The sequence below is a fragment of the Rhipicephalus microplus genome, chromosome 7 (assembly GCF_043290135.1).
Source record: "Rhipicephalus microplus isolate Deutch F79 chromosome 7, USDA_Rmic, whole genome shotgun sequence".
Taxonomy (NCBI): Eukaryota; Metazoa; Arthropoda; class Arachnida; order Ixodida; family Ixodidae; genus Rhipicephalus; species Rhipicephalus microplus.
The window spans coordinates 144938685-144957584 of NC_134706.1; the positions used below are offsets into that span (position 1 = coordinate 144938685).

The 18900-nt window shown below is 46.8% G+C and overlaps 1 protein-coding gene across 1 annotated transcript in view; it reads right to left on the reverse strand.

The window, feature by feature from the left end:
- Positions 1–18900, reverse strand: part of LOC119185228 (kinesin-like protein KIFC1) — a 120708-nt gene that overhangs the window by 82385 nt on the left and 19423 nt on the right. The window contains exon 5 of the mRNA XM_075869827.1: positions 13817–13956. Coding sequence (XP_075725942.1) covers positions 13817–13956 — 140 coding nt within the window. The remainder of the gene's footprint in view (positions 1–13816; positions 13957–18900) is intronic.

An 18900-nucleotide genomic window follows, 5' to 3' on the forward strand; every position in this document is an offset into this window, starting at 1 on the left:
ATAAGTAGCTTGCCGTTTTAACGGTGGAGGATGTGCTCCGTGGTGGCTTAGTGGTCAACGCATCGCTTTCACGACGCAGAGGTCTCATATTCGATTCCGCACGCCGGAGTGTTTTTTTTCTGAATTTTTTTCTTGCATATTAAATATATAGATACGTATACACATACAATGCATGACATCGACGCCCATGTTGAGGCCGAAGGCAAAATCCAGCCGAGAGTGTCCATATAATTGATATCGCCATAGAAGCATTCATTGCAGGATGCACAGCAATATTGCCACGTTCCATTTCTCAAGTTTTGTTATCGCCCCAAAACACTACACAATTCTCAGCGCAAAACGCGCGTGCAGTTTTCGAGAAGCTTCCGGACTTTAGTAGATCATTTCGATAAAATCATGCCCACTCTGCAAACTGTACAGATTATACGGGAACCTACGCCACCGCCAGCGATAACGCTAGAACATTCGATGGCAAGAGTATAAATGCCGACGCACTTCGCCGCTTGTCAGTAGTTGATCGAGGGCCGACGCTCCGTTCGCCGCTATCAGTCCAAGACTGCTATTGTAATTTGATTTTCTGTTTACCGGGCACAGGTTTGCCCAAATAAACAGTTAAATTCCAACACAAAGTCTCCTGTCTTCGGCCACGTCACGACCCCGTGACATCTGGTGGAGATGCTGTTTCTTCCATGTACCGGACGCCTCCTTCAAGCCGCAACCCCAGCCCAAGCGTCAAAGACTACACGGACGCTAACCCTGAACAGCGAACAAGCCGCAGGCAGAGGGGACTACAACCAGAGTACGGGCCCCTTCCTGAAGCAGCCAGGCAGACTCTGATCTCGACATCCACTACTGCAACCATGACCGCGCCCGTGCAGCCTGCACCACTCCTGCTCCGGCAATCTAAAGAGCCGCCAACTTTCGGCGATTCGCCACTGGAAGACCCGGAAAGCTGGATCGAAAGGTTCAACCGCGTCGCCGCCTTCAATGACTAGACAGACGATGACAAGCTCCGGCATGTGTATTTCGCCTTAGAAGATGCTGCTCGAACCTGGTTCGAGAATCAAGAGCGAAGCCTTACAACGTGGGACGTCTTTCGCGCCAGGTTCCTCAGCACTTTCGCAAGTGTGGTGCGCAAGGAGAAGGCCGCGGCTCTTGAAACCCGCATGCAGATGCCAAACGAAAATGTTGCGCTATTCACTGAAGATATGATTAAACTTTTTCGCCACGCTGACTCCGACATGTCCGAAGAGAAGAAGGTCCGTCTGCTCATGCAAGGAGTAAAGCAGGAACTCTTTGCCGGGGTGATCATAAACCCGCCAAAGACGGTCGCCGAATTCACTTCAGAAGCATCTACGATAGAGAAGACGCTCGAGATGCGCACTCGGCAATATAACCGTAGCTTCTCATCTACAAGCTACGCGGCATTCAAGCGCTTGGAACCATTGACTTGCGTTAGACGATCCGAGCGATCGTGCAAGAAGAGCTGCTAAAATTACTTCCTTCAGCGCAGCCTCACGTGGAATCCATCGCGGACGTCGTACGCCAGGAGATCCAGCAATCGCTGGGCATTCCTCAGCCTCAAGAGCCTCAACTGCAAGCCATGAGCTATTCTGCTGCAGCCCGCCGCCACGCCCCTCCTCCACGCGCTCGCCAAAACGCTGCCCCATCGCACTTCCGTTGCCACCACCCCCACCGACGTCCTACCGTTCGCCAGCGGCCCAGCGCAGTGCACCAAGGAAGACTGATGTCTGGTGCACCCCTGACCACCCCCCGCTCTGCTACCACTGCGGCGAGGCCGGACAAACATACCGCCGTTGCCAGTACCGACAGATGGGACTGCGTGGCTTCGCCGTCAATGCACCGCGTCCGCAGCCAGGAGGACGGCCACGTGACATCGCCGACTACCTGATAGGAACTCAGTGTACACCACGAAGTCCTTCCCGTTCGCCGTCGCCCAGCCGCCGCATGTCACCGCACTACCGGCAGTACTCTGGCCCGACCCGGGGCTGGTCTCCTAGCCCGTATCCGGGAAACTAAGGGCAGCAACCGATGGAGGTGCGGCTGCTGTGCGACGAACTACCGAAGATGCTCCGACGACGACGACAACGACGCGACGGAGCTTTCCGAACACAACGCCAACCAGACAAAGCCCTGACGGCGAAACCTCACTTACCGAAGGTGACCTGACGACGCAACATGGAAGCAGCGGAACAAGCCGACGCAGCCGTGACCCGACGCCACGCCCTAACTGTAATGCGAGACGGCGAACTAGTGACCTCGACGTTCTTATCGACGGCCACAGTGTGACCGCTCTCATTGATACTGGAGCAGATTATTCGGTCATCAGTAGTTCGTTCGCCGCGAAGTTAAAGAAAGTTAGGACAGCTTGGGAAGGCCCTGAAATTCGCACAGCCGGAGGTCATCTCGTAACGCCTGCAGGAATCTGTACAGCGAGAGTCACCATTAACGACCGTATTTATCCTACAGACTTCGTAGTCCTACAGCGTTGCTCGAGAGACATCCTTGGCATGGACTTCTTATGCCTCCATCAACCTAAAAACAAAGTCAACCGTATCCACAGAAGAAGCACTACCGCCGCGCACGCCGTCAGGAAACCATGCCTTGAATGTGCTGGAAGAACAAGTCACCATTCCGCCTCGCTCTAGCGTCATTATTTCAGTCGGCGCTTCTAAATCACCTGACTTGGAAGGCGTCGTTGAAGGCAGTCAGCATCTGTTGGTCACCCGAAATACTTGCGTCGCAAGAGGAATTGCAGAGCTGTGGGTATGCAAAGCAACGGTTATGCTCACGAATTTCAGCAATAAGTACAAACATGTGAACAAAGGAACAACGGTCGCATACATCGAAGAAATTGTTGAAGCCACCAGTGCTTTCGCCCTCGCCGATTCTGCGGAACCTGCTCAGAGGAACCAAGCCCCTCCCATAGCTTTCGATGTCAATCCCAGACTTCCGAACCATAAGCAAGAACAGCTCAAGGCCCTGCTCCTGCAATACGAAGATTGCTTTTCGTCGTCATCGAAAATTCGGCAGACCCCAATCACGAAAAATCGCATCATAACCGAAGAAAATGCCAGACCACTCCGTCAGAGCCCGTACAGGGTTTCGACGCGAGAACGTGAGGCCATGATGAGACAAGTTGATGAAATGCTGCGGGATGACATTAATGATGATATATGGTGTTTTTTGGCGCAAGGGCCATTTGATGGCCAAAGAGCGCCAGTTCATGCGACAAGGAATGTGGACAATGATTGTGATTAGCGGCTGTATAAGGGCCATAAAATTCCTCGCGGTAAGGCGGGTAAAAACATACAAGTAATAAAATCATGACCATGCCGTGAAAGGTGTGTGTGGTGTGAATAGATAACAAAAGTTGGTGATAATAAAAAACGATGGTGTATATGTATGGCATTAGCACAAGTGCCTCACTGGTTCATACCCTTGCGTGCAAGGGCCGTGAGGCAAGTGCTTTCCTGTGTAGCCATCGCAGCAAAAACCTCCCTGGAGAGGTCGAGCTACGGGATGCCCGGGTATATGATATGAAAATTACGAATTTCTTTTAAAAACGCTAACAATGATTTATGACTAAAAAGCGGTTCTCTACCAACGAACATTGCAGGGTGTAAAGGTATATGTTGTCGGTAGGGTAATGGAAAATGCTGTTTTCTTATAGTTTCTAAGTGTTTACACTGGATTAACACGTGAAGGACGGTCAATGGTTCACCGCATCTGTCACACAATGGTGGGTCGCCACCAGACAAAAGATATGTGTGTGTCGTGTATATGTGTCCTATCCTGAGTCTCGTTAGTATAACCTCTGTATGACGCGATTTTGATACTGGCAGCCAATGACCAAGGTGTGGCTTGATAACGTGTAGTTTGTTTTGTGTGTGTGTATCCCACTTGCTCTGCCAGTAGTCCCCGAGTTTTCGTTTGAGAGACGGCTTAAGATCAAGGGCCGGGATTGATGTGGGTGTAATGGCGGTGCTTTCGTGGGCGGATGCAGCAAGCTGATCCGCCATCACGTTGCCTTGAATCTCACGGTGCCCTGGCACCCAGCACACTACAACACGTTGGTTGAGTGTGTAGAGTGTGCATAAAGTAGAGTAAAGTGAGACGAGGACAGGGTTTTTGTTTTTTAAGACTGTGCAGAGCCGTTACAACACTGAGGGAGTCTGTATAAATTACTGCTTTTTGTATTTGTAGTTGTTTGATGTGTTTAGCTGCCACAAGTATCGCGTAAGCTTCTGCTGTGAAGATACTTGTGCTTGGATGTAGAGGGCCAGCATCCGAAAAGGATGGGCCGACAGCAGCGTAGGACACAGAGGAGTTGGACTTAGAGGCATCTGTAAAAAACTCAGGACGTGTGTATTTGTGTTGAAGTTCCAGGAAGTATGTTCGGATATGGGCAATAGGCGCATGTTTTGTAACTTCTAGGAACGACACATCACAGTCTATAATCTGCCACTGCCACGGTGGCGGGTATGCTACAGGAGCCATTAAACTGTGTTCAAGTGACACTCCAGTTTCTTCAGCTAGACCCTTCAGGCGTACTGAGAAGGGCTGCCTCATTGAAGGCCTGTTTTGGAACAGAATGGAGCTCGACAGATCATTAATAGTAGAGTATGAGGGGTGCTTCTTGTCTGCTTTCACCTTCAGGAAGTATACAAAGGACATGTAAGTTCTCTGCAGATGAAGCAACCACTCATTTGACTCAACATAAAGGCTTTCTACGGGGCTGGTGCGAAAAGCACCCGTAGAAAGGCGGATGCCCAAATGGTGCACGGGGTCCAGCATCTTCAAAGCACTTTGAGTTGCAGACTGATAAACAACGGCCCCATAATCTAAGCGGGTGCGAATGAGGCTTCTATACAGGTTGATGAGACATTGCCTGTCACTACCCACGTAGTACGTGACAACACTTTTATAACATTCATGGCTTTTAAACATTTTGTTTTTAGATACTTGATGTGCGGTACGAAGGTCAACTTGTTGTCCAAGATTAAGCCTAGGAATTTATGCTCCGCATTGACAGACAGACGTTGACCGTTCAGTTCAATGTCAGGTTCCGAATGCATGCCTCTCTTTCGAGAGAACAAGACACAGGTGCTTTTTTGTGGGTTAAGTCGAAATCCGTTTTCATCAGCCCATTTGGAGACCTTGTTCAAACCCAGCTGAACCTGCCGCTCACACATTGCCAAGTTGCATGACTTGAAGCCAAGCTGAACGTCGTCGACATATGTACAATAAAACATATTGCGGGGGATGGACAAGTGCAAGGAATTCATTTTGAAAATAAAAAGTGTGCAACTCAACTAAGTACACCACCTTGTGGCACGCCTGTTTCCTGGACAAATGTTCGGGAGAGAACACTGCCCACATGGACACGGAATGTTCGGTTTGACAGGTAACTTTCAATTATGTGAAACATTCTTCCGCGCACACCAAGGTGGGACAGGTCTCTTAGAATTCCAAAACGCCATGTTGTATCATAAGCCTTTTCGATATCGAGGAACACAGAGAGAAAATATTGTTTATGGACGAAGGCGTCTCTGATCTGTGCCTCAATACGAACAAGGTGGTCTGTGGTGGATCTACTTTCTCGAAACCCGCACTGAAATGGGTCGAGCAAATTGTTTGTTTCTAAGTAGTAGAGCAAGCGGCAATTAATCATTTTTTCAAATAGCTTACAGAGGCAGCTTGTTAACGCTATAGGTCTGTAACTTGATACAGTAGAGGGATCCTTTCCCTGCTTCAAAATTGGAATTATAACAGCCTCCTTCCAGGAGGAGGGGATCACACCTGAAAACCATATGCGATTATAAAGATAGAGGAGGGTTTCTTTAGTTTCGGAGGGTAGTTCCTTCAGCATCGCGTACATTACGTTGTCAGAACCTGGGGTAGATGTATTACAGCAGTTGAGTGCTGTTCGCAGTTCTGCTAAGCAGAATGGTGCATTATATGCCTCATTTCTTGGGGATTTTCTTTCTAACTTTTGTTTTTCTATTCGTGCCTTGTAATTCTGGAAGGATTCGGAGTAGTGTGAGGAGCTCGATATGTGTTCGAAATGTGTGCCAAGAAAGTTGGCTTGATCCTCCAAGCTTTTCCCGAGGCTATTTACTAGTGGAAGGGAATACGTTTGTTGGCCCTTAATTTTCTTGACCTTAATCCACACTTTTCCCTCATCTGTGTACGAGTTGATACTCGATATAAACTTTGTCCAGCTCTCTCGTCTAGCTTGTCGACGCGTTCTCATTGCCTGCGATTTGACCCGCTTGAAATTTTCCAGGTTTTCTGCTTGCTGTAGGGGAATCGCGAAGCAACGCCCATGTTTTGTTCTGAGTGGTCCGTGCTTTCCTGCATGCGTCGTTCCACCATGGGACTCGCCGTTTAGAAGACATGCCACTCGTTTTGGCAATACATTTAGATGCGGCATCAAGTATAAAAGCTGTAAAATACGTGACAGCGTCATCTATGGTCAGGGCAGACAGCTCAGTCCATGTCATGTGTGTAAGAGTTCTGTACCCTTCCCAATCAGCTGACTCAATCTTCCATCGAGGAACCTGCGGGGGTCGTTGATCTTTGTTCGGCGCACTCAGGATGATTGGGAAGTGATCACTTCCATAAGGGTTTTTAAGAACGTTCCACTTAAAAACAGGTAAAAGGGACGGTGATGAAATGCTAAGATCTATAGAGGAGTCCATGTTGTTCTCAAGGCTAAAATACGTAGGCTCCTTTATATTTAAAAGACATAAACTAGAAGTGAAAAGGAGCTGCTCAATGAGACGCCCTCGCGCATCACAGTGAGCATCGCCCCACAGGACATTGTGTGCATTAAAATCACCTAGAACCAGAGATGGCTCTGGGAGTTCATCTATTAGCGATTCCAGATCACTTCTGTGTAGCTGTTGATGTGGTGGTATGTACACAGAACATATGGTAATAAGTTTGTTAAAAAGTACAGCTCGAATGGCCACTGCCTCCAGGGCCGTTTGGAGCTTCAAATGCTGGCATGCTATACTACGATCGACTATAATGGCTACACCGCCAGATGGTACAACAGGATCCTCCCGGTCTTTTCGGAAAATAATATATTGTCGTAGGAAGTCCTTGTGCTTAGGAGTTAAGTGCGTTTCTTGCACACATAGCACTTTCGCGTTGAACTTACTCAGAAGTTCTTCGACATCATCTAAATTTCTAAGTATTCCCCTCACGTTCCACTGTATGATGTTGTCCATAGTGGACGGAAAAAAAGAGGAAGAAGTGCTGTGTGCAGAAAAGACGGGGATTAGCTCATTTTACAGGGCCTTTGTCAGGCCCTGTAATCAGCGTTCTGTCCTTTTTGGGGCGGTCGAGAGAAGCTCACCGCTCTTTCGGCGCTTCTTGCGCCGTTTGGCTTGAACTGGTGTCCATAGCCTCTTGCGAGGCACTGGACACCCGCTCTAAAGAGCGGTCTGTGCGTCGCTTAGACTTCGCCTCGATCGACGAAGTCTTTGTCCCCACCGAGCTGGGGGTTGATGGAGCCCCCTTGGCCTCGTGATTGCCCTGGCTGCTGCCAGAGCTTGTAGAGGTCACTGGTGTGGACAGGCTGAAAGTGGGCAGGGCAGCGCTGGCTGCTCCCGCCGCAGGGGCGTGTGGCATTGGCCTCGGCACGCTAGGCGTGGTCCGGGCAACTACCAAGGGCCTTTGTGGTTCCGCCCCTCGTTGCACCACTTCGGCAAAAGGTGTTTTTAGTGCTAATGATAACGAGACTCGTTGTCTTGCTTCCCTGAATGTAATATTTTCCTTAACTTTTATAGTTATTATTTCTTTTTCTCTTTTCCAGGCTGGGCACGCTCTGGAGTATGCGGGGTGGCTACCTTCGCAGTTTGCACAGAGGATCTCGTCATGACTACATTCATCAGCACTGTGGCCGGTTGTGCCACACTTAGCACACATCAGCTGTCCTCGGCAGCTCTGGGATGCATGACCAAATCGCTGGCATTTAAAACAACGCCTCGGGTTTGGAATGAAGGGTCGGACATGGAGTTTTACATAGCCAGTTTCGAGAGTCTCGGGTAAAGTGGTTGAGTTGAAGGTGAGTATCAAGTGCTTTGTTGCTATTTCATTGTTGTTACGTCTGATTTTGATGCGCTGGACTTGTATTACACCTTGATCCTTCCATCCATCAAAGAGCTCTTCTTCACTCGGTGTCATCAAATCTTCGTCCGATACCACGCCCTTCACTGTATTCATGGTACGGTGTGCGCTCACAGAGACAGGGATGTTACCAAAGGCCACGAGGTGCGAGAGTTTATTGTACTGTTCCTTGTTTTTTAATTCGAGAAGCAGATCTCCACTTGCCATCTTCGTGGCCTTATAACCGGTTCCAATGGTCTCTCTCAAGCACTTGGCTACAAGGAAGGGTTAGATTGCTCTAGCTTTTGTAGATGATTGTTCGCAGTGGAGGACATGATATTTTGGAAAAGTTTCTTTGTTTTTGGGCCAAAGTAGGAATGTTGCATCGGTGCGTACCCTTTTCGAAGCACGATCAGTTAAAGAGAGGGTCGGGGATCCCATGAGAAAATGTGTATTTTTGGGTAACGGCGCCTACCACCCACCACGGAGTCCAACGAGGGGACGTGGCAGAGCATGTGGGCATGTCTGCGCAACGCCAGCAGTACGCAGTTACTATAACCCAATATGGTTTACCCTAGTTTGGATAGCCACATAAGGTTAACCCTTGCCGCCAGGAAAAATTGGAAGTAAAATGAAGGGAGGAGAACTCAGGAAAGATGCAAAGTGAGAACAAAAGACGAAGATATAGGGAGAGAGAGATAGGAAAAGGCGACTGCCGAATTCCTTGGGTGGGTCAGCCCAGAGGTGCCGTCTACGTGAAGCCGGGGCCAAAGGGGTGTGTTGCCTCGGCCGGGGGGCCTTAAAGGTCCAATCACCCAGCATTGGTTCAACCCTGTTATGCCAGCGTATGAAGAGCTCGTTTCTGGGGCACGTTATCAGCAAGTCTGGAGTTCGTCCTGATCCACGGAAAACAGCCGCCATCGCCGACTTCCCACCGCCCACTGACAAGAAAGCCGTGCGCCGATTTCTGGGCCTGTGCGCCTATTATAGGCGGTTCGTGAAAAACTTCGCCCGCATCGCCGATCCTCTGACTAAGCTTACCAAGGCCGACGTGGAGTTCCAAGTGGGAAACGCCGCAAGAACACGCTTTCCAGGAGCTTAAACATCGCCTCCAGACGCCTTCGTTACTTGCCCATTTGGAATATTTGCTGAGACAGAAATACGCACTGACGCAAGCAGCGTAGGCCTTGGCGCCGTTCTTGTGCAGAGGGCTCACGGACTTGAAAGGTTATTAGTTACGCCAGCCGATCTCTATCCAAAGCAGAAGCCAATTATTCCACAACAGAAAAGGAGTGCCTCGCCATCATCTGGGCTACGTCGAAATTTCGCCCCTACTTCTACGGCAGGCCCTTCAAAGTTGTGAGCGACCACAACGCCTTGTGTTGGCTAGCCACCTTGAAGGACCCTTCAGATCGCCTCGCACGATGGAGCCCGAGACTTCAAGAATATGACATTACCGTCGTTTAGAAGTCCAGCAAGAAACACTCGGACGCCGACTGTCTCTCTCATGCGCCTATCGACCAACCACCACCCGACGACCCGGATGACGACTACTTGTTGGGAACGATAACTACCGACGACTTCGCTAAACGACAGCGGGTCGACCCAAAACTTAAGGCCCTAATAGAATACCTCGAAGACAGGACCGCCGAAGTCCCAAAGGTATTCAAGCGCGCACTTGCGTCATTCTTCTTGCGAAACGGTCTTCTCCAAAAGAAAAACTTTTCACCGCTCCGAGCCAAGTACCTCCTTGTGGTGCCGTCAGCTCTACGACCAGAACTCCTGCAGACCCTGCACGACCATCCGACCGCAGGGCACCTCGGTGTTTCTCGCACGCTCGCGAGGATACAAAAAAAAATACTACTGGCCACGTCTTACCACCGACGTCACTCGTTATGTGAGGACATGCCGGGACTGTCAGCAACGCAAGACACCGCCGACAATGCCAGCGGGACTTCTGCAGCCAATTGAACCACCTTGCCCACCTTTCCAACAGATTGGTCTGAACCTACTGGGGCCGTTCCCGACGTCGTCTTTCGGAAACAAGTGGATCGTGGTAGCTACCGACTACCTCACCCGCTACGCCGAGACAAAAGCCCTTCCCAAAGGCAGTGCATCCGAGGTAGCTAAGTTTTTCGTCGAAAATATCGTCCTACGTCACGGCGCCCCGGAGGTCCTTATCACCGACAGAGGAACTGCATTTACTGCAGTTTTACCTCAAGCGATCTTGGCATACAGCCAGACAAACCACCACCGGACGACAGCGTACCACCCACAGACCAACGGCCTCACCGAGCGGCTTAACAAGACGATCGCCGACATGCTGGCAATGTACGTCGATGTCGAACACAAGACGTGGCACGCCATTTTTCCGTACGTGACCTTCACATACAACACGGCTGTGCAGGAGACGACGCAGATATCTCCATACAAATTGGTCTATGAAAGGAGCCCAGCAACGACGCTCGATGCCATGTTACCCAACGTCACCGACGAAGAAAACCTCTATGTGAATGAGTACCTTCAACCCGCCGAAGAAGCCCGACAACTCTCGCGTCTCCGCATCAAGAATTAACAGACGACCGACAGCCGCCGTTACAATCTTCGACGACGCTTCGTGGAATACCAGCCCGGTGAAGGTGTTTGGGTATAGACGCCGATACGCCGACGTGGACTAAGTGAAAAGCTTCTGCGACGGTACTTCAAACCGTACAGGGTGGTTCGACGTCTCGGCCCACTTGATTACGAGGTTGTCCCCGACGGCATCACGACCTGAAGTCGTCCATGTCGCGCGCCTCAAGCAGTTTAATGCGCATTAACAAACTGAAACAGTGTTTTTTTTTTGTATTATTATTGTATCGTAATTTATTCATTGTACTTACTTGCATTATTATTGTACTTTCATCTTTAATTAAAGCATCGGGACGATGCTTTTTCAGAGGGGGGCAATGCCACGTTCCATTTCTCAAGTTTTGTTATCGCCCCAAAACACTACACAATTCTCAGCGCAAAACGTGCGTGCAGTTTTCGAGAAGCTTCCGAACTTTAGTAGATCATTTAGATAAGATCACGCCCACACTGCGAACTGTACAGATTATTTTGGAGCCTACGCCACCGCCAGCAATAACGCTAGAACATTCGATGGCAAGAGTATAAATGCCGACGCACTTCGCCGCTTGTCAGTAGTTGATCGACGGCCGACGCTTCGTTCGCCGCTATCAGTTCAAAACTGCTACTGTAATCGGACTTTCCGTTTACCGGGCACAGGTTCGCCCAAAGAAACGGTTAAATCCCAACACAAAGTCTCCTGTCTTCTCCACGTCACGACCCCGTGACAATATTGGAACCAAATTGTGTGAGACTGTTCTGTTAAGATCCCACTCACGACACGAATGACTATTTCAAAGCTTACACAAGCACCGTTGATAACGCTAGAAGGTTTCAGGCAGTGATGCATAAAAGACTAAGTATTCTCTTAATAGTCAGATCAACAATTTCCGTCAGTACTAGGAGTTATTGTATAGCGAGCATTGCTGGTATTTAAACTCTCTTACTGGGCATGAGTGTGTCCATTAAAATTCCAATACCAGCTGTGTTTGCTTGTTTGCAATTACTACTGCAAAACAATATACTACTGCCATCAAATTCAGCGCAGCATAAGCTATGTTGCACCTACTTTTCTTGGCTATAGTTTTATCTGGAACCTCCCATCAACAGTGCTGCTATGGATATTAGCAAGTTTTCCTGTTGGCAGCAATTTAAGCTAATCGATTCCTAGCAGCCTTCTAGGCCGATCGGTTGTCAAAATATCAAATTAGACAAGGTGGCGTACTTAAGGGGAGATGCGGGTCGAAAAACCAGAGTTTTTTTCATTATTGCTGATTTTTTTATTTTCGCCTGTTTTGATAAGATTAGTACCTTTACTGTTACGAAAAAAAAAATAATACAGGTCAAGACTTGACTGGAAATGCCTTAAAATTGCGTCTAAAGAGCACAAGGTGCCTGTTAAAAGGTCGAAAGTCTGCAGTCTGAGCACCTTGCCACCGATAACGCGCCGCCACTCGCAATTGTTGATCGCATGAGTCGAAGAGTCGAGCCTCACTCTTCAAATAACAACAGTCTCTCGCTGATGCAGCGCAAGAAATAATAAAAAGAAGCACTCTTCTGCGCGTTTTTTGAGCGCCGTGACTGGCTTATCACGTGGTACGAATCGGGGAGTGCCATTGGCCGCTGCACGCCTGTATGTGCTAAGAAACCTATTTGCGGGGTCCATGTCTTGTCGAGCAACGCAGCTCAACAATGCTTTTCTCGTGTTTATCTCCATTATGAATGAAAAAAGGGATTGCTCGCAAGTGAAAGCGGTTGTGCAGCGCGCTCTGTAGGAATAGGCTACGAGCAGCTGGTCCGTTTGCGGCAGTTGTTCGCTTGCAAAAGCCAATGCATCAAAAGTCATTCACACCCGTCAGCCGAAAACTTCGTGATGCGGCAATGGATGATGTCAGCGCCAATCTTGAGAGGTCGAAAGAGCTCGCAGTGAGAGAACTTAGCGGGGACGATATTGCCATTATGTACGACGGTATGTGGCACAAACGTGGCTACAAAATGGCATGACGCTGGACTTAGTTTGAATTTCGCAGTCCTGTCGAACTTCTTCCTAGCTTGCAGCTGGCACAAGGCTCTACCAGATGGAGCAGAAGTTTGGCAAGCGTTTCATGGCCCTGTCTGTGAGCAAAATGTCTGAGGAGTCTGCTCAAAAAAGCCAAGAGGGACAAACTCTAGGTGCTGGCGTATTTTAGACGCAGTGGCCACTACAAGAAGAATTGTTCTTTTGGTGTGTAAATTTCATCTGATTTAACGATGTCTTTCATAAATAAAACTCAATTTTAACTTTAAAACTTGTTTTTCTCAAAACACGAATTTTGCCCTTTTTTTCAGTGTGCCCCTCCTTTTTCGGGCACTTCTAGTGCTCGGATCTGCATGAAATTTTGCCCAAATTTTTTCCAGAGTATGACAAATCCAATTATCTAGTATAAATTTCAATATTTCATTCTATAATGAAAATTGTATGTATACCTTTACTAGGGTAGGCAAAATATGGACTTTTTACCTTTATTATTTTTCATGCGTACTACATATTTTGTATGTGCTTCCTAATTAGTTATTTGCACTCTACACTTTATTTGAAGCAACATGAACTATGAATGGTAAAAGATTACAAAAGTTTAGGGATGAAAAGAGGGGGGCAAAAGGGTTAAAGTTTTCACTTTGTCATGTTGCAGAGCTAAAAGTGTGTAACTTGCAAGAAAACTAATATATTTCGAATCAGCATAAAAAGTTCCATAAACAGCTCAAGTTTCATCGCTCTAGGGTGAATATTAAAAAAAAAAAGTGTCTTAGAGTAGCATCTCCCCTTAAACTGTGTCCAGAATAGCACCCCCAAAATCTTCAACAAAGCATAATCGTGATCCGTTTCCATTTTTTTTAAACAACTTGTAATTTGGAAGATTACAACTGGTTCAGCAGACCACAGCATGCGAAAATGGCACTGTGGTGCAGACGTGCGGCTCCCAAACCACTTAGGGCAACTGCATTGCACTTGGCTCGGCTGTGATGCCTCTCTCACTTTTTTTTCTTGTTGCTGAGCATAACTTGTTTGAGGGAGGGAAGAAGCGCTCACCCTGCTGGTGCTCTGCTGGCTCAGCTGCTCCTTCTCACCGCTCATGCCCTTGATGCGCTCTTCAAGGTCGTGCAGGCGACCCTGCAGATCCCAGGGCTTTCGCTTGCCAGCCGTGGATGCTGACAGGGCCCCATTGGAGGCTGAAAACACAGAGCCCCCTCTACATTACAGCTTGTGCCACAATCTGCCTGGTCACTTAGTGTCATGATAACTTCAGTTTAAACGCACAAATGACTGCAGACATGACTAATCAGTTCAAAAAGGGTGCGCCCTCGCCTTTTTACTGTGCTAATTAACTATGCCTGAAGCCAATTCGCACCTCGGCTCACATACTGTTTTTGCATTCCACTGAACCGAAAACTGAACCTGCAGGCGGTGCTATGCAAGTGCCATTCATTCTTTGGTTGTAGACACTTTCTAGTTAAAAAACTCTTTTGCACTGGTAAACAAAAACGCTGCTTCCAGTAGCACTTACCTGGAGTGAAAAGTGACCCAGAACATTAAAGTGAATGTTTTCGAGAATGGAGGATGCTGACACACCGAAAGAAGAAAGTGCTTTTTCACAAGCACCTCATTAGCTGCCAAGCCACACTGCTGCGTCACTATTCACTCACAGGGCAGTCTATTGCCCAAAAGTGAAACCAATGATGCCAACTAATCTGCTGGACATGCCTGTGATGTGGCCTAAACGACATTTACAGGAGGTGACAGCGTCCCCAGAACCTTCAAGCCTCCATTGAACGTCAAAAGTGGCACCACTGCTTCAGAGAAGCCTCCCAAGACCAGATTTTGCAGTAACTTCGAAGAGAAGACAGTCTGGCCGCAGTTAAAAGAATCACATTTGCATGTCGGCATTGTTAAAAAACAGCCAAGTGAGGAAAGCAAGAAAATGTGCAATACAGAACAAGGAAAAGGAACTGAGGAGAGTGCCAGCCCAGCCCACAAACTGGGAGAAAACTCATGGTGGACGTTTGCACTGGGGAAGAGAGGCTACATTGCCCCATGCTGGGGATGTGCTCCGCAGGTCACAAATCGAGACTGTGTCCATTCTTGAGCTAGCTCCCCAGTGTTCTCCCGGCGGTCATTGTACTCTGCAACTTCCATGAGGACTGTTGCTGTGTGCGAGGCACTAACTAGTTCCACCTTAATGGTCTGTCTGTGGTGCTGAAGCACAAGTGCACAAATATTTTATACCTTCACTTGTTCCTTACTAGAACATGTTGTTAGACTAGTTGGCTCACACTGAAGAAATATTAAATATGCAACCCAAATAGACGAAAAAAGAAAGGGCACAGGATAGGGCGTTAGCCTGCAACTATTTGAGAAAAAAATAAAGCTCCTTTTTATATGCATGCAGACATGCACGCAGTTACAGTTGGGAAGGTCATGGGCAAATTATTCGATGCTTAAGACATCATGAAAGGAAAACAAAAAAAACAGCTTCAGATTTATGCAGGGTGACAGACATGTCACACAGACATGTCACACATCTAACTTAATATTGATGAAATGAGCCTTTAAAGGTCGAGGTGTCACAGCGTTCTTGCTCTTTCGAAGTATACAAATATTTGTAAGACCTAGTGCACACACGCAGAATTCACAGTGCATGGGTAAGTGGGCACTCATCTCATTTTTATTTGAAACCTTGTGCTCTGTTGGCCCCTCATTAATGCAGTGTATGGCCAGATGGACACTGCGTTTTAATTGGCAGAGTTAAGCAGAATTCAAGTCCTTCATATGAAGAGCCAAATGCAACTTTGAGATTTCGAAAAAGCGGCCTCCAGTAATTATTGTGGCAAAATAAAATACAGGCAGATTCAACAGTGAAATCATAACACCAATTAGTGTAACAAGCAGGTGACTAGAATAACGCCACAGTTCAAGACAACATTTGCAGAGCAGTGGTCCCTGGTTAGGTAACTGCATATGAGTCGTGTGCTTTTATTGAAAGCAAAGCCTACACAGCCACAAAATGAAGTCGTCTTGACTGTTAATTTAACAATGTTTAGTCATTCTGGGAGTCCTAGGTGAATATTCAGATAAATATTTCATTTAAAAATTTAAATATCCATCCTCTTCATCAACTAGTATTTCAGCTGAAGTTATCTATTGTGATGTGTCTGCTTTTCAGCTGTTATCTATTGTGATGTATCTGTAACGCGCATGCGCCACTGCCGTGTTTCATTTCGAAATGAACAGCTCGAGAAGACATTGCCCAGTAATACTGCGCTATGGTTTAGAAAAATAACTGTCTGAAGGCTACTCTGGCATAAAAAGCACTAAAAAATGGAGAGAAGTCTAGCAAAGCGGACTGCGCCTATGCATGCAGAATAGAAGAGACAGTGCTGTGTCGTGATGGCAGTTCCCTCATAAGTGTCCGCAAAGTGAGTTTGCGTTCGCGCTGCGGTGCTACTTTAAATGGGTTCATCTCTGCTTGCGACAAAGAAGCGGAAGCAGTTTTCGCTAAGCGAGGAGGTAGATGTTCTTCGGCAAAAGGAAGGCAAAAACAGGCTGTTGTGACCAAAGAACCGAATCTCACCACAAGAATGTAGATGAGCTGGAGGTTTTCGCGCTGCAAAGTTTGTGCTGCACATGTTGGAAAAAAAAAAACAGACTTATTTAAATTAAATGTGCATTTTTTGGCGTTCACTTGTGTGTTTGTTTTTTATCATAAAAAAAGTCCAGGGACCCATCGTTGTGAAGGTACGTCATTTTGGTTGGTGGAAAATAAGTATTTATGGTTAATTTTTGGGCTTTCACTATACCTTTCCAAATAGCGAAATTGCCACGGCCCCTTGAAGTTCATTATACCGAGATTTCACTCTATTGCTCTTTTGTTTTGTATTGTAATTTCCGATTGTTCTTCCGGCGTTACTTTTTCTTTCTCTCTGTTAAACATATACGTAAATTTGCTTTTGTATTTATTTTGGCACTGTTCATTTTCTTTCTCACCGAAGATACTGTAACCACTGAATGATGTACATCTTTCCCATTCACATCTGGTGTGGGAGCCTCTTGAACTCGCTTTTCTGTAAACTAACATTGTCAATGTTGAAGAAACTTGAACTTCAACACGGCAGTAGCGCTCTTCACGGTTTGTTTCACTGCTGAATTGGGGAGAATTTAATTATTTTGCAGTTATTACTAGAGGCTTTTTCAAAATCTCAAAGCTGCAATGGCTTCATTCACATGAAGGACTTCAGTTCTCCCATCTAACTTAACTGCCAATTTTGCTAATTAGAAAGTTTAATAATTAATCTTTCTTAATTACTGTCCCAAATAATGTCTTCAATCGTCTGGAGATGCCTGCCACTACAAAAAAAGCAATTGTGAAGACAGCGAGCAAATAGTACAATCTCCCGTTTATTTTTTAAGGGTATTGGACACATTTTGTGAAACACCCGGTATATGTCTCCCTCATGCAGAGTTTCGCCATTCTCTGGCAACATAGTGCGTGCACTGAAAACACACCCTTTCCCATTTACTTGTCTTTAGGGGGTGTTAGCCAGTGTTGCTGGCCATGGCTGCTTGAGTTTTGACAATTCCTACCGACATAATTATTCTGATGAAGCACTCGTCACTGGCACTGTTGTGTGGTGCCAGGACGTGGTAAAGAAATAATGAGCTACCGCGAGTATAAAATTTTCACATACCAAGAAGAGCGTGTAGACTTATTCCGTCCACTTCATCTATGAGAAGCTAAACTCAACACGTACTCTAATGGCACAAAAGCGATGGCTAGTCGAAGGCACCCAATTATCTACAAAAAACATGACGGATGCAGTCGTCTTCTACCAATGACAGATGTGCTGATGCCTGAAGTGGATAGATTAACGTGAAAGCTCACTAACACCCAAAATACACCATAAAGGTGTTATTTGAAGTTGGGAGCCTTATCAGTGGTGTGTACTGCTCAAAAGAACAGTCCAAACACCAAAGCAGCTGCACTCGACATAATTTTCATACAATATACATCCCGGTGCCCACATTTTGCTGCCATCGCATTAGCCTTTCACAAGAGTGATGCCTGTAAGTGGGTTTGCATCTGTGCAAGTGAATGAGTAATCACCTGACTTCTGTGCCAGTAGACATCGTGTCACTCCGGCCAATTTATCTTTCAGTGAGAATGTAGGCCGCAAATGTAGGAAAGTTTGTAGTTTCATTAATCAATACTGTCCTCGTGAATGAACCATAGTAGTACGTAGTACGTGCGACTGCATTAGGTGATGTCGCAAAACAAGTATGTTGTGTCAGTCCCACCGAACAGTTTGGATAGCAATCAATTCAGTAGGCGCCAATCTCAAAAGTGCCCTGTGTGAAATATAAGTGCAGTGTAAGTGTTCATCGTAATGTTGCGAGCGAAGGTACATAGCAAGCTTGTGACTGTGACAGGAGGCACGTTTTTAACTCCAGTAGAAAAGCTGACAATTTTCCTATCCATAGACAAGCTAGCTCTTCTCACCACTGCAGTTTCTACTCGTACCTCTCCCATGTGATGTTGTTGGACATCTTTATGTAGTTAGTAGACATCATTATAAACACACCTAAATGAATGTGCCAGAAATAATAGAGCAACAAAGCAAAATATGCCACACCAACACCATCTGGACCATTCAAAAAGAATTATCAGGAGTGCGCCGGAAGCCATCACGGGCAGACCGTTCAATGCATGCCAGTCTGTTTACAAATGGCCAAACCATTTAGAGGCCAAGAATTACCAAATGAACTGCCACGATTGTGTGCAGATTGACAAGCATGCTGCTCAATGTGTGTGTAAAGCAGCCATGCCAGAATGAAATGCAGTGGTGCCGAGTGGATAAGATGTCCGATTTTAAAATGAGCACTCTTTAAGCAAAAGTAAGTTTGTATTTTGGACACATGGCATTCGTTTAGGTGGACCCGGTGGAAAAAAAAAAAAGAGTGATGCTCTACAAATGCCAAGAACTGCAAAGGAGACAATGCCGATGTGCCCCTCTTATCTAACAGCAATGAATTGTGAAACAAAACAGTCACATCTATCATTATGTTTACACTCATGCAACAGTAGTTGCAGTGGCATTACAGGGAGCGAATGTAGTTACTAG